Below are 26,138 nucleotides of genomic sequence, written 5' to 3'. Positions count from 1 at the left end.
AATACTGGATGTATATTCATAATAAAGGGTAACTGGAGCTTGAAGGTCACTGGGTTAATCTGTCTAGAATGGGGTATGCTAATGGTGGTTTAGGTTCCTTGAAGGTTGTGGGGAATCCAAGAGTTGAGTCTGACTGCCATGGGAGGATGGTTCTGTCGGTGGAGATCAGCATATCATTTGTATTACTCCTTGTCAGATATTCAGTGTGATTTTAATTTTTCTTGAATGTGGTGGAATGTTGAACCAAATCAGAGGCTGCGGCGACATGGGCAGTCGGTGGTACAGATGGGTGGAATCGGGGGTGGAAGCCATAATTGGTATAGAAGGGACTTTGGTGGCTTGATATGTGATTGAAGTTGTTGAAGGCAAATCTGGCAAAAGTCGGAACCTAAAACAGTGAAGCTATTGTTCTAGAATTTGCTTTACCCATTCCAACTGTCTGTCTGTCTGGGGTGGGAAGAGGATGAAATGTGTAGGGTGTCTTACAGGAGTTTGAACAGTTCTCTCCAAAAATCAGAGACAAATTATGGCCCATGATCAGATGTAATGTTGGTTGGTAATCCATGGAGCTTGAAGATGTGGCCAAAAAATAAATGAACCGTCGCTTCTGCAGTGGAAATCTTCTGACAAGACATGAAATACGCCCCTTTTGGTGAGAAATTGATGATGGCTGGTATAGCTATGCAGACCTGAGAGTTGGGGAGATCAGTGGTGAAGTCCATTGAGATAGATGCCTAGGGTTGGGGTGGGGTTGGAAGCAGGATCAGGGCATCTAGAAGTTTGGCATGGGGTTCTTTGCCTGGCCACATGCCTCACAGTAAGCAGGGGTGGTCCGTGAGGGATATAAATGTGATCCATGAACCAGAGTACCTAATTTCTGACTGAGAAGTTTGGGTCAGAATTGGCTGACATTAATGTCACCGCAAGCGGTTCATTGGGCAGTGAAGACTTTACAAGGGCCAAAAGATTGGTGTTGGCCAGCACATTTACAGAATGGCAGGACTTCAGTGTAGGACAGGTTCAGAAAGTTTATCCCCCTTATTCAGGTACTCCCCCCTTGCGGGATAATGCTTCGGATTTGCCATTTTGGGTTCCAGATGGTAGGTCACGGAATCTAGAAAAGAAGAGGGACCAACGTATCTGATGTTGATTAAGAGCTGTGGCAGTTCAGAGATGTTACAAATTTTTATGATCTGTGAACACCTGGACTGGAAAGTGTGCACCTTCTAATTGGTGGCACCACTGCTAACATACAGCCTTGATGGTTGGTAACACTTTATCATAGATTTCATAATTTTGTTCCTTGGGTGTCAATTTCCAGGCATAGAAGGAACAACAGTGGAGCTCATTCAAGGGCCCATGTTGCTGTGATAGCTCTGTCCCATAACACTATTGGGTTTCAGTTCATAACATGCAGGGATATGGTTTATTATTAAACCTTTTCATCAAATTTTTTACAGAAGGCACAAAAACATGTAGAGTCTGATTCTCCACTCTGTTACACCAGCTTTACACAAGTATAACTCTGGGACCTTTGCAGGGTCTCAGAGCTTGGGCTCCAGCCCAAATCTGAACATTTACACTGCAATTTTGCAGCCCCAAAGCTTGAGCCCTGCGAGCCTGAGTCAGCTGACATGGGCCAGCTGCAGGTGTTTAATTACTGTGTAGACATACTCTAAGGGCCACTGAATCCATGCTTGTGCAGAACCAGTGGATGGTAACTCCAGCATAGGGCCTGATCCTACTCATGGCAAAATTCCTGTTGGTTCACTGCTGCTGGATCTGCCCCCTGGTGGACACAGATGGGGAGCATCTGCATTTATTGTGTGTATTTTAAAAATGGAACACTTATTTCTGAGAGACATGGTAAGTGAGGTAATATCTTTTATTGGACCACGTTCTGTTGGTGGAAGGGACAAGCTTTCGAGTAACACAAAGCTCTTCCTCAGGTGACCTGACCTCGAAAGCTCGTCCCTGCCACAACAGAAGTTGATCTAATAGACGATATTACCTCACCTACCTTGTCTGTCTAAGATCCTGGGGCCAACATGGCTATGACAACATTGAAAACACTTAGTTTTAGTACTAACTAAGTACTAACAGTACTAACTAAGTACTAACAGTACTAATTAGTACTAACAGTACTAATTCCTGTTAGCTTAGTCGTCTTTGGTGCACAGAAATTTTATCCTTTTTTGGCAGGTTTATTGACTTTTTTTTTTAATGTCATAGATTGTCTAAGCGGTTACTCTGGCAAATGGCTTTGTAGGAACCCTGTGTTCTAAATGTGCCATGGTACGTGACATTCACACTAACACACGTAATGTTGCATCACATTAAGTACAGCACACTGTGTTGTGAGTTGTAGGTGATCTGACTTGAGTGGGATTATAGGCTGACATACTCTGGTTTCGGGTAATCAACATTTAGCTCTCTGCCAAGCTGCACACAGAGTCTGGGTGAGAGTTGGTGAGGGCTACATTATTTAGCTATAAAAAGGACAGCAAAGACCCAATGAACTTCAAAGTATTTGTTGTAGGTTTAGCCTCATGACTGAAGATTATTATGTAATTTATTTTTGACATTAGACACTAAGATAGCAGTGTTCCTAAGCATCTCTTTGTTAGAAGAATTTAAGCAAGGTATTTGTTGGAATAATTTTTAAAGCAATTTGTTTTATATACTATTGTTTCTGATAACCTTATCGGGATTTAACCTGTGAGTCTGACTGCACTCTTGGTTACATCAGTGTAAAACCAGCAGAACTCTGTTGGCTTCAGTGGAGTTATTCCATACTCACTTCAGAGTAACCCACAGCTGAATCTGGCCCTATTCATTTTGTTCCTAAATCATCAGCACATACTAGTTTATTCTTGCAGGATTGCTCATAAATTGCAAGCTGCTGCTACTTATTTTTGGTAGTGGGGAGAAAAGGGGAACAAAATTCTGAGGCATTTGTTAAAAAAACGAAAACAAAGCAAAGAAAGAAAAACAAACCAAGAACAATGTGAACTTGTAGATCAATATTTTAGGCCTACAGTTCTTAACAGAGTCACCCTGGGTTTTAGAGTGTAGAATCCAAACACGGCACTATGTAATGTGACTGCCAGGGTTCAGTAACCAGTTGTCACAGAGTAAACAGGATCCATGCTGGGCCAGCTTTTCCTGAGGCTACTCTGTGCTTGGGAGCTGTGCAAAGGAACGAGTAGGGGATTTGTGCATGAGTCCCCCCTTTTTCTCAGGGAACTTTCTGCAGCTCTTTGTGACCCTTTTTCTGACTCTCCTCAGCTTCCATAACCTTTGTAGGGCTCTTGCAGAAGGAAAATAGACTAGAACAGGTTCTTGGAGTTCCTGGGTGAAATCCTGGCAAAGTTTGAAATTATGCTTGAGAGGTGGTGCGTTTCATTTGTTTCTCTAGTGCAGGGGTTCTTAAACTTCATTGCACCATGATCCCCTTCTGTCAAGAAAAAATGCTTCATGACTCCCGGAGTGGGGACCAAAGCCTGAGCCTGCCCAAGCCCCACTGCCCTGGATAGGGGGAGCGCCAAAGCCCGAGCTCAAGGGCTTCAGCCCCAGGGATGAGGCCTGCAACCTGAGCCCCGCCACTCTGGGTTGAAGCCCTCAGGCTTTGGCTTTGGCCCTGGGCAGTGCGGCTCAGGCTTCAGCCCTGGGCCCCAGCAAATCTAAGCCAGCCCTGGTGACCCTGTTCAAAGGGGATCGTGACTCACTTAGGGGTCCTGACCCGCAGTTTGAGAACACCTGCTCTAGTGTATCTGTCTGGGGTAATGTTCGTTTTCTAGCTATTCTAGGGCAAGGGGATTTGATGGTGCAGTTCACACATTGACAGGACCCCTACACAGTGCCCTGCACATAGTAGTATACTTGCAGTACTTCTGTGGGAGTGGAGGTACAGGCAGAGAAGCTGTGCAGGTAGTCAGTGGGAATTTTGCCATGGGCTTCAGTGGGGCCAGGATTTAATCTCCTATGATTTTGGGGGGGACGGGGGGAGGAGTTATGTTGTGTAACCTTCCGTCAACAACCCTGGATTGCCAAATGGCGGAAATCTTCAGCCCAATACCATCGTCATTCCCTGGCTTAGGGCCAAGGAGAATGTTTTAAGCTTTGTGGCTCATTCAGCCTTCCTAGTTGTCAGCTGCAGAGAAACCTGCTCCCATTAGGACACTGGGGAAGCACTGCTCCTCCTGAAGTCCCCCCCACCCAGTTCTATGGCAGGTATGTGGTATATGAGGAGGTCATTGTGTTGGGTGGCTATATAGGCGTTTTGCGACTGAAGTAGAAGGGTCAACAACATTCAGAATCAGTGGATGGCCTGGTGGTGTCATGGAGAAGTTCTGGGTCTAAGATTTTGACCCTTAAAAATAAGCACTATCCAGATAATTTGTATCTGTAATATCACAGTGTGTTTCCATATTGCTACAGTGACCCTCATCTCAGAGCCAAGTTGCCTACATTCATCATAAATGTGGTGTTCTCTCTCTCTTATTGTTGAGAATTGAGAACTATATATGAGAAATGCAGAATAGTGGAACTGAGGTTACAAAAAGTGCTTACAAACTTGCTGCTGATTTAACCACTGGCATTTTCCATTGCTGAGTATCAGAGTTTTGGTGCTGCTCACTTATCAGGACCAGTACATGTCCTGAGACAGGTTAAACAGGCCTATGATTAATATAGTATCTGAGCATCTCACAGTCAGTAATGTAGCTATCCTCATAAATGCCCCTGTTTGATAGTTCTTCCCTATTATTTCCATTTTACAGATGAGGAACTGAGGTACAGAGAAACTAAGGGCATGTCTACACTTAGATTTTATAATGCTCTAACTTGCTGGCTCAGGGATGTGAAAAATCACCCTCCTGAGCGCAGCAAGTCTGAGCGCTTTAAAGCGCTAGTGTAGACAGGCTCCGAGCCGTGCTCCCAGCGCTAATCCCCTCATGGAGGTGGATTACCAGGAGTGCTCTCTCCCAGTGCTCGCACGCGACCACACTTGCACTACAGAGTGCTGCCGTGGGAGCGTTACCACAGCAGCGCGTTGAAGTTTCCAGTGTAGACATACCCTAAGTGATTTGCCTAAAGCCTTTCATGTAGCATCTATCAGAATAGGAGATTGAACTTGGATCTTCTGGATCTAAGGGTAATGCCTTAGCCACTTGACCACTATTCCTCTCTAGAAGGCAATATTTATCTACCACAATACCAGCCACATTCCCAACAGTCTGTATTTGGTTTCTTTCTTTCTCTCACACTATTAGAAGTTGTTTGAGGGCTCAAGAGCTCCTTCAGACAAATTTTTCCTCTCTTAGGTGTTGCAAATCTCTATGTGCTTTGCTTCTTTCATTCCCCTTACCTGTGGGCATGGAAACCTTGGCATCTTGTGCCAAAAATTTTCCTGAGACTTCCCACATACAGGTTGTAACCGGTTCAATATACTTGTGCAGGGGTGTTTAGAGCCGACTGACTGTAAAACCACCGTTAGCTTGTTTCAGGAACTTTATTGCATAAGAAGTCATTTATATGTTTTTAATGCTGGAAATGATAATTGCGCCACTGTGCAATGAAATGCAGTTTCCCAGTCATATATGGTACTAGTGCAGGGGAGAATGGTTGAAGGAAAAGTATGAGCACACCTTCCACAGCCTTTTTTACATAGCACTATTGTTCACGGCTGTGTTCTAAGATTCCATGTGCTTGAAGTTCAATAAGCAACAGTATGTGATTACACAAAAAGAAAAGAAGGGATCTTGTGTTTCTCTGTTTCTATAAACAGGTGATTGGTAGGCATTTTATGCAAAAGAGACTGTTGAGTTGATAACAGTCTGACCCAGTGTGGGGCAGTTCCCAAGTGGTGAAGACCATATAACCAACCCGGTGCCACCCACTCACTAGCTCCAGCATTGTGGGGTAGGGGACTGGATACAGAGTGTATGTCCATAGTGCCTCTGTGGGCCAATGATCCTCAGTTGGCAGAGCGGCACCTGGGGACAGCTGGGCATAATTTAAAGCAATTCTATAGTATAAATCCACCTTTGCCTCTCCAGGCTCCTGTGCTGAGCTCAGCTTGACTAGGCCTGAGAATTGGGATATAGGTGTCTCCAAGACAGGCTTTCACGCTAAGGCAAACTTGGGTAGAAAAAAAGAGAGTATAGAGTAATTTAATTTGGCACACCTGTACATAGAGAGGAGATGAAAACGGGGTGGAGGGAGAGAATGCTGTTCTAGGGATGCTCCATTGGGGCTGCGCTCCACAGATGAGAGCAATTCCTATCTCCCAAAGGAGTTTGATAAATAAACAAACAATGACAGGGACAGTATTAACTTGCACTGTGAAAAGTACCTTCAGATGAAAGAGCACAGGAGGCCTTGCAAAAGTAAATGGCACAGAACTGCATAAATAATGGGAAAGTCACAGGCTTTGGAGTCAGAACCTCCTGCTCTTTGTGTGGGAGGCAAACCTTGTAGACCTAGGCGAATAAATACCAAGGAAACCATGACATCCAAGTAATGGAGTTTTCTTAACCCTGCCTGGGGAGAATCTGACCCCTTGTCATTTTTCACTCTTGTCCCTTCTTCTTTTGGAGATTTGAGGATCTAAATAAATCTCTTACTCAAGTTTCATAATCTGTTTGTAAAAGATGACAGTCAGTTTGTACTATGCCTTAGAGATGGTGGTGGACCCACATCTAGACAACTGAATATGTTGCAGTAGAATGGGGTGTGGCAATCTCTTCTTTGCTTTTGTGGTTTTAACCTTATTCCCAAACTTCTTGGTGCTTAATTAAATTCACTACCCTGTTTTTCCTTATTGCATTGTCTCACTGGCACTGGTGTTGGCCATCTTCTTGCTTTACTGGTAATATTCTGACCAAAAGAAGTTATCCCTTTGCAACCTATTTTTAAAACTTTAGTCTCTTAGAAGAAAGTTTTGGTGGAGCTGTAGTTTAAGGGTAACTTAATTTGGAAAATGAATTTGAACATTTGGCAGTCCCATTAAAGATCATAGTGTTCCTTCTGTTAATACTAACATTGCATTTAGTCATAAAATAGACCAGAGATAGGCAACCTTTGGCACGCGGCTCGCCAGGGTAAGCATCCTGGTGGGCTGGGCCGGTTTGTTTACCTGCCACATCTGCAGGTTTGGCTGATCGCGGCTCCCACTGGCCATGGTTCACTGTTCCAGGCCAATGGCGGTGGCGGGAAGCAACGGCCAGCACATCCCTCGGCCCGCACCGCCAGGGTGCTTACCCTGGTGAGCCGTGTGCCAAAGGTTGCCGATCCTTGAAATAAAATGTAAGATCCTCAGGTAAGAGACTGTGTTTGTACATCACCTAGCACAACAGGGCCCCAACCAAGAGCGAGCCTTCTGGGCACTACAGCAATACAAATAACAAAATAGATGAACAAGCAAATATAAAATTAACATTACAAAGAATGCTGATTTATTCTTTTCAAACAGCAGATATGGCTTACATGTACGTAGGCATTTGAGCTGAATGTATGAGACTGCAAAGGGACCGGGTTTGATGAGAAAGGAAGTTTCTTGCATTTCCTGAAATTAACCTTTGCTGTGATTTATTAAAGCTAATTGAAGACTGAAAGACATTTAGGAGAACAAACGTGTATTTGGAATACAATTCCACATTAAGAAGTCAGAAAATCTGAATTCACCAGCATGTGTTTTGTAATTAAAAGTGGTCTTAAGACATCAAAGCATGTAAGATCCAGATTTTTTTTAAACATACACCTGATGATAATCAGTTTTAGAACTGTGAAATCTTGAGAGAAGAGATGAAACTGGCCTGATAAAGAGCAGGTTTCCATAAAAATATTCAGTCTTGACTCATACTGTTCAATGTCAGCTTTTATACATAACAAAACACTATGAAAAATGTAATTTTAGCTAACAGAAAAGTGTTTAAAAGCAGACAGAATATTTTAAAAAATTGTTTAAAAGACCACTGTTGGCCAAACACAAATAAACTACGTGCCCTATCCCATGGGCAGATCTGTGTAGGCAATCCCTTGTATCTACACGGACTCAAGAGTCTTCTGGCTTGGATCAGATTGCAGGAATGGGGCCCACTGGAACAATTATTTTTTTGACCCAATAAAAATAAAATACTTTTCATTTTCTCTTTGATGCTTTACAAGCTTATCTGGAACTTTGATTTTAATTCTCTCTGAGACAGTTTGATATATGGAGTGAATGTTCATAACTGTGGGATCACAAGGCAGTATGAAGCTATTACAGGTATTTTTATTTATTTTTCTGTTTAAAAAATGGATTAGTAGGAAAAGCTCTAAGCATGTATTTTTTAAAAAATGAAAAAAAATCCTAATATCAAACTAAATGGACTACCTTCCTGAAATTGCTCCAAATCCTCTCTACAATCAGTCCCACTCAAGCAAAGGCCTGAGTGAACAGCCAAACCTTAACCTGTGCCCTCAAGGGCAGCAGATTTGGGCTCTGACTGACTAATGAGTTCAACACAAAAGCAAAGCTGAGGAGACATTTTATAAGCACAGAAACTATTTATTATGAAAATACTTCAGCAGCACGACTTCTCCTCCTGTTCTACGTCAAAGTGAAGAAGAGTAATAAACCACATAATAAGAATCAATACTTTCCTTTGCCCGGTGAAGGTATGAGAGTCCTATGCTGCTGCTGCTTTGCACTCCATTAATTTCACTCTGCAGATGGGACTTTGGGAAACATTTCCCAAGAGAATGACTTCTGTGGCTGGACAAATATAGGCCACAGGCCAGCAACTGGATCTGCACAGGTGGAGCTCCAGGGTCCAGCCACGTGGATCTGATATTGAGACTGTTGGTGGCACCAGGCATGGCCCAGTGTTAACAGAGGGGTGGAAAATGACAGTGCCAATAAGGCCTCCCTGTATCAGGCCTTTGGCCGGCTTGCTTGTCCGAACCGCTTCCATGTTTAGACTTTAATTAACCCCACAGGCCAGATGGAAAGAATGGAATGTGTGGCAACTGGTTATCAGAACCAGGAGGCAATTATACAGCCTGCTTGCACCTGGCTGAAGGGAGTGAAACAGAATGACCGGTCAAGAAAAGTTACTAACGAGATGATGTATTTTCTGCCAAGTATGATTTAACCTGTTTAGAGTAATTGCTACTTTATAATGTATTTGCTGTATGGGAACTAAAAGGGAGGGAGAAGAGGGGGGGGGAAGGGGGAGCTGGGCAGTGGGGGGTAATAAAGATGCTTAGTTGAAATCATGTATAAAGAGAGAGCTGCTTGTATGGAGTGTGCTTGATTTGAGACTTGTTGTCTCCAAGTACCGTGCTTTGAGATCTCAAATAAACCTTTTTTTTGCTTCTCCACCCTGGTGTGTCTATTGGAGCGAGGCACTCCGGGCAACGAACCACTGTTGCTGTCGCCTCGGGCCTTTGTGCCGGCAACAAGGCACAGCACAAAATATTTCCCAGAAACATTTTGCCATGTAGTCAAGTCCTTAGAGAGTTCCTATAATAGCAGAATGTAAATTTCATTCTTCACATAAGATTAGACATCCAGGGGATGGCTGATTATTTTTTCCAACCTTCACCACAACAGTTTGCAACATCTTATGATGAAGTGTTCAAGTGCCACTTAGTGGCTATCCAAAGTTGTGTTACAAATATCACAGTATCTTTCGTGAAGGACTGTTACTTAGTTCACTTTCTTACCACCAGAGGAATTTCTTGTCTTTAAGTTTAGAGCCTGATCCAAAACTTTGAAATCAATGGCAAAGTGCAGAATTCAGGTAAAGTGGTGCCTCTGGGTTTGAAATACTAGCTTTCTAAGGGACAGCATTTTTCTAGGAAAATTGAGTTTATTTTTATCTGTTAAATAGATAAAACAAGGCATATGCTCAACAGTGATTGGTATCTGGCATCAGTTAATGTTCTGGAATGTCTGTTAGTTCCTTCTCCAGGATATCTGGTAGGCACGAAAACACGTTAACTGTCAGAAATGCTATAGGCTTGACATAATACGCCCATATCCAGATTCTGGGCCATGAGGGCCAATTTTTGTCTTCCGGTAATCTGCAGGAGTAACTCAGATTTCAGTATGTAAAGGGGTTGATTCTCTCATTTTCAGAATGCCTATAGAAATTTGTTTGATCAGAAATTATATTTTAGGTCAGTGAAAAATGTTAAATCATTTTCAAAATAGTTTCAATAAAAGTTTAAGTGTAAATATCTGGGAAAATTTCAAATGGCAAAATGGAAACACCTTCAGTTTTTTCCCCCCGTTACATCTTGTACCCATTTTTCACCTAGCTCTTTGTAACAGGGTTTGGTGCTATCTAAACAGGCCAAACAAAAGCACGTTTCCTGACCTCAGCATGGTATTTACTAGGTAAAGTAGTCCTAAGGACCTGTTTACTGTACACTAGAATTCAAAATGTGTTAGCTAGTCTATTCTGGCTAACATCGTTTGAGCTTTAACACGGAAAGCACTTTGAAGACATTAACCATTAAGTTATCAAAAGTAGTATTTCACCAAAGATTAAGAATATTGAATAGAACAAAAGGAGAGAGACACTCATTATTTGTTTCATCCAAAAGAAATAACTTTTGACTTGAATATATATTTTTAAATGTAAAAAGCTTTATACATTGAGCAGGCTGCCACATTATTAGATGGCGATAATTAAGGAACTCCTAAATTTAGATTGTGACTTATTATTTTAATTATGTAACCCCTCTGCCAGGCTGAAATGATAGCAGCAAGGGCCAGGTTCAATACCTAGGGGTCCCTTCCCCACAACGTAATGCAAACCAGCTCGAGCCCCCACCCAGTGACCTGGGAAAAATCTTACACACACCCCTGGGCGCCTCAAGGAGGCAATACTTCCCTCTCGCAAGCACAGACTCTTGGTGTAGCAGAAAAGGTTTAATTACATAAGATAAACAACAACAAGCATGAAATTTGGAAAATACCTCAACTGGAGTTCATAGGTCAAACCGTGAGCAAAGACCCACCCCAGCAACTTGGGCTGTGTCCTTCTCTCTGGGCCCTTGAGTCCAGCAACCCCCCAAATCACCCACAGTCCCAAAAGTCCTAGAATTCAAAAGTCTCTGTCCCAGGTCAGGCAGCCCAGAGTTAAAGAGTCTCTTTGCAGAGGTCCCCCTCCCCAGCCTAGGTAGAAAGGGGCACCTTACGTGGTTCGGGGCCAACTGCCCTGCCTCTTCGTGGGGTTCTGCTTCCACTAGTCGTCCCCGCAAACAGCTCAGCTCCGCTTACTCTGTGGGCTGCTCCACTCTGCCAGCTGCTCTGGTCCACCAGCTGTCCTGTGATCCGCTCCAGCCGTCCTCACGAGCTGCTTAGCTCCACTCACCCAGTGGCTGCACAAACTGCTCCACTCCGCTCTGCCAGTATTGCTTCAGGCTCCCCCACTCATCAGCACAGTGCTCTCAGCTCAGCAAGTCCAGCTCTTCAGTGATTTCAGCTCCACTCATTAGCACAGTGCTCTCAGCTCAGCAAGTCCAGCTCAGCAAGTCCAGCTCTTCAGTGATTTCAGCTCATAGTAGGGGAGTCCCAGTACCAGTGAATTCAGCTCAGTAACCTGCATCTAGATTCTTAAGGGAATCAAAAATTAACTCTGACATTCCACAGTGGAGAGAAGCATAAGTGGAACTGGTGCTTCTGGCTCACACAAGGAGCCTGCACCACCAAGTACAGATACCTGTCCCCAGCCTCTCTCTCCAATGGGTTTTGGAACCCATGTCCCCCGTCTAGCAAGCGCTATCCTGCTGACAATGAAACCCCCCATCACAAGACAATTTTGTAGTTCCCCATTTACCCAATCAGGGTGACAACATTTCATTGTTCCTGCCCCAATAACAACTAAATTGGGGGTCCCACAGCTGTGAAAATAATCATCCCATGCTGCTTTGCGGTATGCTAAGTGGGGTGGGAGTGCCAATGCAAATAACCGAAACTTCTTTCCGCACTCCCCATAATTTACCACCAGATGTCAGGGTGGGGCTCATCCTGACTCTGCTTACAATTATATGCCAACAATAATTAGCAATAACTATGATGGTAAATTGATTGAGATAAATGCAATTTAAATCACCAATCTGCAAATAGGAAAACTTGTTTAAATCAGTTTTAATTTTGTTTTGCATTTGAACATTTTAGTTATTTTCCTAAAGAAGGGTTGATTCTCACTAAGTGATGAGCATTAAAACATGGTGTCATGGAGCGCACCTCTCACCGCTGGGCAGGCATCTAGTCACTTTGGGATTTTCTTGAGGTCAATGCCCCCATTTGTAGTTTGCACACCATTGCTCTCAGTCTCACCCGCAGCTTCTCTCTCAGCCTCAGGAACCGCCACGTCCTCTTCACGACTCAGCTCTCTGGCTGGGTTGCTCTGTGTTTCCCCCCTTCTGGGGGGTAGGGGAGGGGTATCACTGTGCAATAATCCAGACACTTCGTCAGTGGTGAGTGGGAGGGTCCCAGGCCTGCTCACTACTCTGGGTCCCAACCCAGGGACCCTGTAAATAGCAACCTCTTTCTCTGCCTCTTTAACTTCCTTCAATGCTGCTATGATTCCCTGGGCCACTTCCCCAGCACCTTCTTCACTCTCACCTCAAGGCATTCAGCTACCCAGTCCCAGCCGCCAGTCAGAAACTCGCTCTTGCTCCACTGGTCCCTGCCAGCAGCTGCTCTGTCCAAGGTACTCCTCAGCAGGGACTGACCCTGTTCTGCACTGCAACTCTTCTTATATGGGCCTGCTGGCCCTGGATTGGCTGCTTCCTGCAGCCCTTCTCTGATTCGCTGTGCTCCATGCAGTTTCTCTGTGCTGCTTGGAGGACTCACCCCAACTGCTCCTTTGTAGGACCCCAGGGCTTCCACTCCTGTGTAGAGTGGACACCCCATGACACAGGCTATTTGGTAATGAAATATAACTTTTACTCTAAATGTGGTGCTGCTGCTGTTTTGTTTCTGTTAATCAGGAGAATAAATAAATGTATATAGATATAGTGTAAACAGTTATTTAGCTTAATTTACCTATATTCAGATTTTTAATTTTTATATTAGAAAATGGTGAATGATGCATTTCTTATTTACTAGATGATTTTTTACTTGTGATTTGTGTCAAGTTGTATTTAAATGGAAATGCAATTAAAATCAGCATTTACAATTTTTATTAAACAAAGCTACCTTAAAAGTGCTAAATACATAAAAAAGAGTTTATTGAAGTTCATCAAGCCATGTTTTGCACTTAACACTAACTGATTGATTAAACAAAGGAAATATTATTTGTAGCTAATGAACTGAACTGATTTTTCTGGTCACCATGTCCTTCAAGATTTTATAACTAGTAGATCTCTCCCTCTCACACCTAGTTTTTATTCATATTGGAAGAGGAAAACAAGCTTTTCTGCTTTTTCAACTCCCAATTGGTTTCTAAGCTTTGAATGAATTCATCATTGAACTGAATGAAGCTAAAATTAAGAAGATAGATTCTTCTGCAGGTGCAGAGAAACTACAGCTGTCAAAAGCTTGTTTAGCACTTCAACAAACTGGGTTCAGGAGCTTAGCAATGACTTTCACTGGCTTAGTGACTTTCTTTAAAACTTGGCAGCACATATACTGCTTAATATTTTTTTGTATTTAATTTGTGGTTTTTAATAGATTATAATAAATTTAGGTCTTGGCATAGGTTATCAATTTCATGTTTGTTTCAAAATAAAATTATTTAAATCAAAATAAAAACATTTCTTAAAAATTGCTTTACATTAAAAATATACATTTAAAAAAAAAACAATTTTTATCCATCCCAACAACTATTGCTTAAATATTGCTGCCAAAATTATCTTTGTCTCTTATTGATCTGAGTATGTCATTTCCTGCTTTTGATTCCTACACTGGGTCCTCCATAAATGCTATATAAGACATTAAGAAAATACAAAGGAATGCCAGTTCATACTTTTAGAAATGGTAAATTATACAGAGTGTGGCAAAGTACCTGCTTCTCCTCAGCAGGCTCAGTCCTTTTTAGTCTTGGAGACACAGGCTTGGGCAAAGGAAAATCCTTCCAGGTCACACAGGGTCTGGCTGATCCCTCCCTCCGTCCGTCCGTCCATCAGTCAGTCAGTCCCTTGTGCTGGGTTTCTCCCCTTCTGGGGACAGAGTGCACTCTTCCTTGCTGGAAAGGTTCAGAGCCTTGCTACACCTAACTTGCTGGCAGCTTCTCTCACCATCCCCCCTGCTTCCATGCCAGGGTTTAAAAAGGTCTCCAGCAGTTGGGGCCAGCTGAACCTAATTAGCTCCCTGGTAACTCCTTTTCCAACTGAACCTTATTTTCCCATGGCTATCTCTCCTCAGTGGATAGGGAGAGGCGTTTTAACCCCCCTGGGACTAATTACTACCCCTCCCTTTGTAGCCATTTGTCCTGGGTTTGCCACAAGAGATTAAGAACATTTTTAGACATTAAATGGGTTTCTGTATTCAGTGGCCTCTGACACTATTTTAAATTAGAACTAAACCAGTACCCCATCCTGGTGGTAAGTAGCATCTTGATACCAGACACGTATTTTTTGGGGTGAGACATAAAATCAAAGTATTGTCCATAATATGGGTAATTGTATTATGCTTGCAATTACAGTGGGATCTAGCATTTCTCTGTGTTCCAGCCTAAATTGCCATATAGTATTCTGCTTCAGAGGTGGCTGCATTTCCATGGTAGGTGGGCTGGTTCTTATTTTTAATGCATTATGAAAGGCACTATAATCTCAGCCCTGCTGCTAGCTCTACGCAGGTTGACCCCTGCCCATGTCCTAAGCCCTGAGGAGTCACGGCACTCTGCATGAACACAGGGGGCTACCCACACAAAGCCAGTGGCAGGATCAGTGCTCAAATTATTATTATGAAAAAGTATAACTATATTTTATTTTATTTATATTTAAACAATCTGCCACATTTGAAATAGTATTTTATGCCCTGATCCTGAAAACACTCACACATGGGCTTAACTGTAGTATCCTTGCACTTACCACTTGCATGTATGAAGTCATACACATGCATCAGGGTTTGCAGAATTGGGGCATTAGTTATTAAGTGTAAGGGATGATCTATCATGTAAAACAGTTAGAGGAACGCATACTAAATGAATCAGTTGAAATGTATGCTTGGATTTATAATTAGAGGACAATAGATCAAGCTACTTAAGGAGTCCATTGTTCTAACAGGAAAATGGAAGTACAGTCAGCACATGTGGCAGAAGTATGCAGTTGTGTATACAGTAAAATATGCTAAGGCCTTTGAAGTGTGTAAGCTTGATCAAAAACATGGAAGATCACTGGGGACAAATCTCATTGCAACATTATAAGTCAGTTTTGTTTTATATATAATTATTTTGCAATGTACTTTTAGAAAATGTTTATTCTAGAAAGAATTTGCTAAGAATGAGAAGGTAAAGCATAATTGATGAAATTCTGGAACGTGTACTTTTTAATTAATAACATATTAATTGGAATGAAGAAAGGGGATTTTGGGGGGTGATAGTCATTAATAGCTTGAATCTCATTTCTGAGCTTATACCAAATGTTTGTTGCTCTTGCTTTTAGCCAAAGACAGCATGTTATATACAGCATAAGAGTACAGAGTCCACACTGTTTGTCTAGGTACACGGTAGGGGTTAGTAAACTGGAGGAGGAAAAATGAGAAACAGGAGATGAAACATACATATAAGCAAACATTGCTTATTTAATTTCCTATTCCCAGTGTTTTTGAAGTAGAATACAATAAGTAACACCACAGTGCAACATAAAAATCGTGGATAATTCTATCAAAAGACAAATAAAATTATGTCTCATGCAAAATTATTGCACATATTGCAAGTTGCCAGTAATGATTTGAATACAACATTACACAGGAAATGGCATCTCTGGGTATGCTGCAGCTTCTAATCAGATGAAGGCTGGCAGTGAAAAAGAATCACTAAGACTGAGGTTTGATTAGTCAGTATTGCTGAAGGTCTTTTTAATTGGTTAAGATGCGGTAATTAGCCTATACAAGCCAGTCTGGAAAGAATTAGTTCTGTCCTGCTGAAGTTCTAGTGCTTGTTTTCTGGGAGGACTGGAGCAGTGGGGTCTGTGATATGAGGGCAACATTACAGAAATTAAGATTTCTACAGCTGGATTCTGGAAAAGAACAGGAAAACATGGTATTTGTTTTTCCTTGTGTTACCTTTGCTTGCTTTGGTGAAGTTAGCATTCATAAAAGATACAGTGGGAGCAGGATGGAGCCCTTTCCTGTTGAAAAAAAGTTTTACATCCTGCGGGCCAGTTTTTCAGCAGATATAAGTTGCCAGTGCTTTGTTGATTTTAGTGAATCCATGGTGATTTACACCCACTGAGCTCTAGCCCTGACTATGAGTTTTTACTGTTAGCTTCCTTTCCAGTGGAACTGCTACTTAAACTAAAAACAAAAAAAGTTAATAGCTATGTTTTTATTAGAAAATTAGTGTGTTTTGCTATGCTGTGGTTTGGTATGTTCTGTTCAGTAGTGTCATTTTCTTCAATTTATTAGACAATGGCTATTGTCTTAGAACACCCAAAAATAAAGAGAAATTTCAATAGAACATACGGACTTCTTTTGAAGATTGTGACTCTTTACTCATCAGCATAATGAGGAAATTAAAGACCAATTCAAAATCAGGCATTTAGAAATATCTGCCAAGACATCATGTCTTGTAATTTATGACTATATGTTTCTGGTACCAAATTAGTTGATTTCAGTGTTGTGTTTGCATGTGTTTAACAGCAGTATCAATGATCTACTGGAAAACAAAGATTTAAATTGATATTATTTCAAGCAATTAGTAAAACATGTTTTTTAGTGATAAAAAACTGTGTGATTATGGCAAATACACCATGAATGCTGTCATAAGTAGATTTAAAAAGATGCCAAATTGTGCAGTACTGGGAGCATAATCTACTTTTAATAGTCTTCTAGAGTATTAAAATCTATCCTCTTGGGCCCCTGTTTCTGCAATGACTTACTCATGTGCTTAAGTCAATGGGACTACTCCCATATTTAACATTAATCACACGCATGAGTCTTTACAGGACCAAGGCCTTAGGCTGTAAAAGTATATGTGCAGATTATTTTATTATGTACCATCTATGATTTATCTAATGTGATGCTCCATTTAATGTAGGTAGCTAGTCATGGTTATTGATTATCTATAGCGCATTGGAAAAATATCATGGTATAGCTAGGAGTTTTGATTTAATCAATCAAACGAGCTCTCATGTCCACTCCCTGTGTCCTTTGCCTCAACATTACTGGAAAAAGTATTTTCTTATAGTTCTATGACTACACAGCTGAAATCCTTATTTAGTACTTAAAGTGTGTGTGTGTGTGTGTGTATGTATGTGTGTGTGTGTGTGTTATACCCCGCTATAACATGGTCGTGGGGAGCCAAAAATCCCTACCGTCTTACAGCTGAAACCCCGTTATATTGGGGTAGGGGTGGCAGGGCACCGGCAGTGAGCCCCAGACCCTTTAAAGCTCCACCGGAGCCCTGCTGCTACCGCGCTATACGCGAACCCATGTTATATCGGGTCGCGTTATAGCGGGGTAGAGGTGTGTGTGTATGTGTATGAAGTTTTCCAGTGTTCAGGAATGCCCCCCATAAAGGAATGAGATGTCTTCCCAAATCAAGTTGTTTCCTTCTAGCTAAATAATTCCCTTTAACAACATATATCAAAATGAAGGGAAATCTTATTTTAATCCTTAAGAACTGTGATTCAGAATGAAAGTTCTTCCAATCACATGTCTATTTATTCAGAGTTTCAGTGGTTTGCAATCCTTCCTCTTAAGAAATTTTTTTACTCCCTTCCTTAAACATTCTAAAGCTTTTTTTGACCAAACTGTTCTCTTTCTTGATGACTAACTAGAGTAATCTCCAGGGAACAGTTGAAGACTCCAAGAGAAAGAAAATATAACACTTAGGGGGAGGGGTAGAGAAAAGAGTAGGAACTCAGATGATGTGAATGAAACTTTCATTGTAACTTTAGTGTTAGACACAGGGCCGGCTCCAGACCCCAGCGTGCCAAGCACGCGCTTGGGGCGGCATTTTGCCGGCAGGCGGCTCCGGCGGACCTTCCGCAGTCATGCCTGCAGGAGGTCGACCGGAACCGCGGGACCAGCGGACCTCCCGCAGGCATGACTGCGGAGGGTCCGCTGGTCCTGCAACTCGGGTGGACCTCCCGCAGGTGTGCCTGCGGATGCTCCACCGGAGCCGCGGGACCAGCGCACCCTCTGCAGACACGTCTGCAAGAGGTCCCCCGGAGCCGCGGGACCGGCGACCGGCAACTCGCCCCCTGCTGCATGCCGCCGTGCTTGGGGCGGCCAAATTCCTAGAGCCGCCCCTGGTTAGACATGATTAATCTTTATTTAATTGTCTTATTCCTAATATCCTATCATCGAAGGAATTCAACCAATAAACATCATTAAATCAATTATATTCCACTGCCACTGATATGTCTATTTGATTGTTATGCTCTGCTTGAATTAGATGCTGTGAGTGAACATGAACTACAAACATTGAAGTTAGATCTTCAGCCTTATTGGAAGTTTCTAAATTTAAATAATCGAGGGAATTCACTGCTCCCGGAGGCTTGGAGCTGCTGGGTTTTTCGCTTTTTCCAAGCCTGGAAGGCTTGAATCCCAGTACTGTTGCTGGTCAGCACCATCTATGGTCAGGCCTGCAGAACTGCATTGATGCTGCTCCCAAGGCTTCTTGCTTCTGTACGCAGAGGCAAATGTTTCTCAGCAGCTGAGACCTCCTTTCCTCAGAATTTTTTTGCTGCCTCCTTTTCCCTCCGGCTTGGTCTACGGTAGGTGTTTTAAGGAAGGCTGGAGATTGCCGGATGACAGCATCAAAGGACTCTTGCTCGCATGTTTCACTCTGCATTCTACCAGCTTCCCCACCCCACCCCTCAGTTTCTACAGCTTTTTGGGGGGCTTCTTCTTAGCTGTTTGCCAGTGTCCCTAAGATTCTTGACCGAAGGGCCATAAATCCACCCCTCAAAACCAGTAGAAAGACCTCTTATGCCAATTCCCTAGTCCTTGGCTGATGAAGGAAGTTTTCCTCCCTCTCTAAGATTCTGAATCAGATGATTAGAGCTACCTGTTCCCTAGCAAAGAGGGAAAAGCTTTCGCTGAACTCATTCACTGTATTTGAACCTGCAACCCCACCTTCCCCTTCACCTAGAACACACTCAGAATGAGGCTGAGGAAGGGCAGATCTGCCTTCCCCACACTAGAATCTTGTTCAGTGCTGTGTGGCCAACCCTGGCAAAAAGAGGTCAGTCTCAGGAAAATTCTTATTACCACCATAGCTAATCTTCCTTCTTATTGTTTTTTAATTTTATAGTTTGCTTTTTTTTTTCTTGACCCAACCAATACTTTTCTAATGGCTACTGCTGCATTCAGTATCGCATGCTTATCAGCATTGTTCTACTATGCAGTAAATTCTGATAAGGGAAGCAGACTATTTGAGAAATAGAAATTTTACGTTTTGTGTAATTCAGTATAAGGTACAATAGTAGCCATGCCCCATCAGCACTTGACTAATGTATTTTCCGCTCAGACAAAGGGGTAACTGGATGACAGTATTTTTGGTCCCTCTCTCTAGTAGGTGGAGGCAGATCTTGTGTGGCTGGATCATTTAGGTTAGGAAGCCATCTTTGTCTTTGTGTTTAGTCATTTTCTTTTTCTTGACAACAAGTTATCCAAAATTAAAAACAAAAGAACAAAAAATGGTCCTTTCTGATATATTTTTTGAAGAACTGGCTGGCAGTTCTAGTTTGACCCAGGTCCTTGGAGGCTGGGCTACACAGGAGAGGAAAGCCTGTCTTTCTCCCTGCCTGCAGTAGATTCATGTGAACGGTTTTGCTAGTCCCGCTTGGCTTTCTCAAATCCATATACACACCTTTTACCTTGCTGGTTTCACAGAGGTGAAGTCTCAGATCTGCAGAAGACAAGTGGTGATAACAGGGAAGAGAGGGCTCTGTCACTTAGGTCTGTGTTGGAGACCGCATGAGAGTTCTGTTAGCTGTGTGTATGCAAGAGGGAAGAAGTGCCATGGTTGAAAAGAAGACATTCATACCAGCTCTGTATGTGTGGAAGCTCTCTGCAGGCCAGCATCACACGTTCACTTCGGCTGTCTTATGCAGTGTCTGAATGCTCCTCTACCAGTCAGCATTCCACAGTAGTAAAAGGGCCACTTAGGGGACCAGGGATGGTGATAACATTTATTTTTTTCCTTATTGCTGAGAAAATCCCAAACTAAGCCCGGTAAGCCAGCCAGTATTTTTTTAAAAATTAATTTGAATTGATTTTCTTTTTAAAGAAATGGACAATAACAAGTCCAAAATTGAAAATGACTTACAGCAGCTTGTGAATGTTCCCAAATAGCTTCTCTTCATGAGATCGCCAATCGAATTATGCAATTTTGCAGCTTGTCAAAGCTGCACAAGTACAAGACAATACTATGCAGAACACATGAGGGTGGGGGTTACAGTAATAAAATGGGAGAAGAGAGATGAAGTGGGGAGGGAAAAGGAGGGTGTAGGTAGGTGGAATGGAGGTCTGGAATTCTTCAAGCAGTCTCAACATTTTTTATTCAAGCATGTCAAGAAATGGGGTGCAATTATCAATCAGTGAATTCATGTAAGAAATCTCTATCACCCAGCCTTCTTAAGGGAGAGTGACACCATAAGAACTTTTCTTCATTTCCTTTCCCTGTCGCTCTCTGCTGGGGAAAAAAAGTTATATCTGCTTGGGCCAATGGAGGAAAACGTCAAGAAACCTGTTGAACTGTAAGAAAGGTGAAAGTGGGGGTGTTCATAAAAGGAGGAGTGAATAACTGAATGCACTACCAGGGGAAAAATTCCAAAAAGAAATGGCTTGAACTAGGCCCTCCTGCTGTAAAGGCACCACTGAGCAAACATCTAGTCTTGGCACCATGACAGCAGCTGAGAGTCTAACTCTGTAATGCATTCAGAATTATAATTTGGAAAGTGAGGTGCAAATGCTCAGAGACTAAGTGTTGGAGCTAGTAACCTAGCCAGTGCTCTGCATGGTCTGAATTCTTATGAGCCCATCCATGTTAGCCTCCAATGAAGTCTCAAAGATAATTACAGCCTTTAAAATTAGACTATAACAGGGAATGGTCTTTGCATTGGCCAGAAGACAAACTAGATGACCTAAAAGAGCTTTGAACTTTAAATTCTTCTTACAAATTTACAAATGCTTTTTTGAAAGCAGACCGCTGTCATTAAGGAGAAGTAAGTTGTTTTGTTTTTGTAAGTTAATGGTGGACATCTGCAGAACTGAACAAGCCATTTTCTGATTATGTAAAGTTAAAAATATAGCTTTAAAGTATTCCTGCATGTAAATTGCTACTACTAGTGACTGAACTTTTCGAAATAGTAGCAATTATCTGCTAATATTTTCCATTATAATATCCATGTACGCACACTCTCCATCAATATAGTATCTGCGTATCTCACAATATTAATTAATGCATGCTCCCCCTCACCCTAGCAAGGCTGGGAAGTATAAAGTGTAAGCAATTTGCCCAAAATCAAATCTGTGGCAGAACTTGGACTTCAATGCCTAATTTTCTGAATCCGAATCCTCAGAGCCCTTTACAAAGCCATGTAAACATTACTGTTACAGTTCACAGATTTGGAAGCTGATGTAGAGAGTGATGTTAAGTGGCTGGCTCAGGATCACACACTGAGTCAGTTCCAGTCAGGTCTCCTGACCTACAACATCATCTAATGGAAACTGGGAGGATATGAGTATTGTTTGTTTAAAACTGTAACTGTAGCAGGAACCCAGCCAGGAAGGGACAGCTGCGAAAGCTTCTGTATAGATAGAAAATCTACAGTGAAGCAGGGAGAGAAAGAGTAGCTTTAGAGACATGTTTATGATCAGTGTTGGAAGAATATGATTTCAACACTCTCACATAACGGATGACCGGTCCTGCTATTTTGAGCACTAAATAAGGGGAAACATCCTCCTTTCCTCATGCCCGCAATTGCTTTATTTAAAAAAAGTGATTAAGGCCCAGATTTCTAAAGATATTTCGGTGTTGCGGCACTTAGCAATTTTTGAAAATGAAATTTAGGCGCCTATATCAGTTTGGTCTGGCAGCGCTGAGCGCCACAACATCAAAATACCTTTAGAAATCTGGGCCTAACTTACAAATACACTTAGATTTAAAAGCACATCTAGTGCTCGTGAAAGATGCCGGATTTGAAGCCCTGAAAAGAGATGCCTTTCATTCATCTACAGAACACCTGCATTATGATCAGCGGCAGTGAAAACTTCTCCTTGTTGCCTTGCCAAAATGCATCTGGAGAGACCACCTTCAGAGAGTAAGCATAGTGCACACTGCATGCATAATTTTATTCTCAGGCTCTATGCTATGAGAGCCAATTAGTTCAAGTTGGGCTAGTGGCATTGAATGAAGACCAGACTGAGACCTTCAACCCATTCCATTTTATTATCAGAAGCTTAAAATTCCAAATTATTTTGAAAAACACACCCCCGTTTTCCATTCACCTTTATGAAACTTGGGAATAACTTGCATTTTTATTGTTGTAGGGCCAGAACCTGCAACCCAAACTTTGGACCTGATCCAAAGCCCATTGAAGCCAATAGAAAGATTCCTATTGATTTCAGTGGGCTTTGGATCAGGCCCGCTGTGAGTAAAGGTTGCATGATAGAGCCCTTCCTGCATTTTAGGTGGGAGGATCACTAAAATAAAACATATTTGGGATAAAGAATAATGTAAAAGTCCATTTCACCTGACAATGAATCTCTCCTTATTAGCTGAAATTGGACAACTTACTCTGGCTTCATGGACAAACACTGCAGTCTAGTGTTTAGAGCAGTGGTTCTCAATCTGTTTACCATTTTGAGCCGCCTATGCGGCCCACAATGTATTATGTGGGCTGCATCCAATACTACCTGTATGGCCCTGAGGATGTCATATAGGCTGCAGCTCTGCGCTGATTGGACTGCAAGCAGTCTATGGGCCATAGGTTGAGAACCACTGGTTTAGAGCAAAGGACTTTGAATCAGGACTCCGCAATTCTTTATATGGTTCTTCCATTGACTCAATGTGTGACCTTGAGCAAGTCACTTAACCTTTCAGTAGCTTAATTTATCCATCTGTAAAATGAACATAATACTTATGTCAAAGGACTTAAAGATCCTCAGCTAAAAGGTACAAAATGTTTAAGTATATTATATTGGTAAACAGATTTTTCCCCTCCTTGATGAAGTTAATGACTACTGTCCATGAGAGTGAGAAAGCTAATGACCCTGGCTAGACTGGGGCATAGTCCAAGCAGTGCTTTGTAAGCTCCCTCCTGCATTATCACTAACTAGCATTCTGGGCATTCAACATCCATGATTATTATCTCAGTTATGAGCGGGTCACCAAAGGGTGAAAGGCTAGTGACCACTTCTTATTACAATAATCATAATTGCCTCACTGTAACCTTGTATTTCCCCTTGTCTGTTTGTTGTAGCCTTCTGTTGTCTCTAATTGTATACTTAGATTGTAAGTTCTTTGGTTCAGAGATTGTCTTTTCACTCAGTGTGAGTGACCTGATCCCTAATTATGGCCTCTAAGTGCTGCAGCAATATAAATAAATAATAGTGCAGTAATGTACTGTGTTCCATAGCCCAGATTGGGACAGGTTTCTCACATGAGACATTTTCAAAGAATATCCTAGAAGAACTTAAAACTTAAGTCAGACTTTCTGCCAGAGTTGCTTGCTGTTTAGTGATGTGGAAATTGATTGAAATGAGGCTACTGTACAAAATGGTGCAGGACCTATGTCTTGCTTGTGGCCCTCTCATTCCATTGCTGCTCCACAGAACAATACTATGCTTTCTTTTCCGAGCAAGGCTTGGATATACAGGATGGAGAGTTGTGACACACTGACATAGAGTAAACAAACACATGTATTTGCATGTTACAGACCTTTACACTTTGTTTCGAAGGTTGAGTGCAGCCATTCCTTGATGAATTCAAATTCAGCATAGCCATTTGATGTCAAATAAGAGACTTAATGCCTTATTCTACTCCCAGCTGAGTAGTGACTTGAGAGGAGAACTTGCTTCTTAATGTCAGTTGATGTAAGTATGTGTATATTGATGTAAACGTGTATGTATGATTACAGAGACAAGGTGGGTGAGGTAATATCTTTTTCACCAACAGAAGTTGGTCCAATATGAGACAAGCATTCAGGCTGTACAGAGCTCTTCTTCAGGTATGTTTACAGACACTCCTAGCATTTTTAACAGAAGGAGCAGTGGTATGGTAGTTGAAGCACATCTGGTTTGGATGGCAAATAACATGTCTTGAGCTGCCTGAAATTCACTTTACATTGATTCAAAGGTTATTTTTGGTTCTACTCTCTGTTAATGTCAGTTTGTTTTTTAAACTAGAGATACTAGTATTTGGGGTTTAATGTCAATAGCTTACTTAGAAATAACTTAAGATTATTTAGGAAGCTTGCATTTTTGCTGGTTTAAAAGAGAAGCTTGCTTTTTTTCCCTTTCAATTTGTATTTAAAACGTTTATTTGACATTGGCATTTTTCTAGAAAGCTATGTTAACTGTTTTTTTTTTTAAACACCAGCTATGAATACTGTCTTTATGCTGAGCTGAGCTACTTAAAAGTTCAGCACTGGTTGGCAGTATAGTTTGTATTTTTTTCCTTTAAATCATTGATATGTTATTACAGTGCTGTTAAGCGCAAGCACATTTCACAACTTCCTGAATAATCCACACAGCAGCACTCTGTTAGTACTTTTCTGTCTCTCCCTTTTTGTCCGAGTAGGTGGAGTCTCTTCTCAAAGCTGCCTGTGGCATATTCCCCTCCTCCCCTTACCCACCCAGCCCTTTCCTTTCTTTCACTGAATCTCTGAGATAGACTGTGTGGAATCGCGAAGTCTCAAAGACCAGTGACCTCATAGTTACTGTAGAGTCTGGGAAGTGAACATGCTTCTTTGCAACATGAGACGGGCTGCCTAAAAAACTGTTTCTAAAGAAGGCTTTTTCTCCTTTTCACAATAAATTAGGCTACTGCTTGATGCAAATGTAAGAGGTTTGTTTATCAGACAAAGGCAGGCAAGAAGTGGAAAAAAGAGACAGTGAAAGTGACTAAAGTTACAACAGCGTGTCTGATCTTGTAAGATGTCACCATTGTTCAGCTGGGTGGCTAAGGTAGGAGGAGTTTTCACTCACTTTCTTATGTATTCTTTTTTTTAAAAGTGTAAGAACTACCAAATTTTTTTTACACTGTTAAATCACAGAAATGAGGCATGGGGTGAAGAGCCATATTTCACTTTTTGACTGTGTCAAGTAAAACTAGAAGCACTTTTTGTAATATATAGGTATATGAAATTGTGTTGAGATAAACTGAAGTTATGGTTATTATTGGATGTTGTATCTTACAGCTGATTTTGTGAAATCAGGCAAAGTATAATTAAAACTGTACTGTAAGTCTGGCCTTATAGCTTATTTGAGTATAGTAGTTCTTGTTTGCTTTGGAAAAGATGTAATGGCACTTGCACTGTTCTTGTTCAGAATTTTAGCAGTTCACAGTGAATATGAAACCAATTTTGGATGTAGGCAAATAATGTGCAAGTCACCTAACTTCCCCGTGCCTCAGTTTTCCCAAGTGCAAAATTGATGCGACGCCTTCTTCATGGACGTGTTATGAGGATACGTTCATGAATTTCTGTGTAATACTTGACTGCCTTTGTTAATTTTGTTGAGCTTTTCAGATAAAAGGTTTTGTTTTCTATTCCATCTTGCAAAATATCTTGAAAAAAGAGCCTCTTTAAATTTAAACTCTAGTTATTTTGCAGGCAGTGTTGCCCCTTTATTTGCCAGCCTGGCCTTTATTCTCTGCTTAAGTGGTTATTGCACTACTGGCATGTTGAAAATTACTGTCCCCTCTACTGTCACTGGTCTGGTCCTGTCTCACCCACACAGCAATATGTCCCCTCGCTTACATATTCTCTGTCTGTTGCATGAACACTCATTTGTTATG

General features: G+C 41.8%; 1 protein-coding gene across 5 annotated transcripts in view; it reads left to right on the top strand.

The window, feature by feature from the left end:
* TBC1D1 (TBC1 domain family member 1) overlaps positions 1-26,138 on the top strand; it is a 192,101-nt gene that overhangs the window by 23,061 nt on the left and 142,902 nt on the right. The window contains exon 1 of one of the 5 annotated variants that reach the window (XM_045018778.1): positions 14,426-14,547. The exons of 2 other annotated variants lie outside the window; for them this stretch is intronic. Coding sequence is in view for 2 of the 3 variants with exons in the window: in XM_045018775.1 (XP_044874710.1) it covers positions 16,143-16,208 (66 nt within the window). In the remaining variant the exon portion in view is untranslated. Of the gene's footprint in view, positions 1-14,425; positions 14,548-16,095; positions 16,209-25,080; positions 25,307-26,138 lie in introns of those variants that run through there. 2 more of the 5 variants (XM_045018775.1, XM_045018776.1) reach the window with 2 other exon arrangements.

The sequence above is a fragment of the Mauremys mutica genome, chromosome 5 (assembly GCF_020497125.1).
Source record: "Mauremys mutica isolate MM-2020 ecotype Southern chromosome 5, ASM2049712v1, whole genome shotgun sequence".
NCBI lineage: Eukaryota > Metazoa > Chordata > Testudines > Geoemydidae > Mauremys > Mauremys mutica.
The sequence above is the reverse complement of the archived record's forward strand: the minus strand, read 5'-3'. Positions and strand labels throughout refer to the sequence as shown.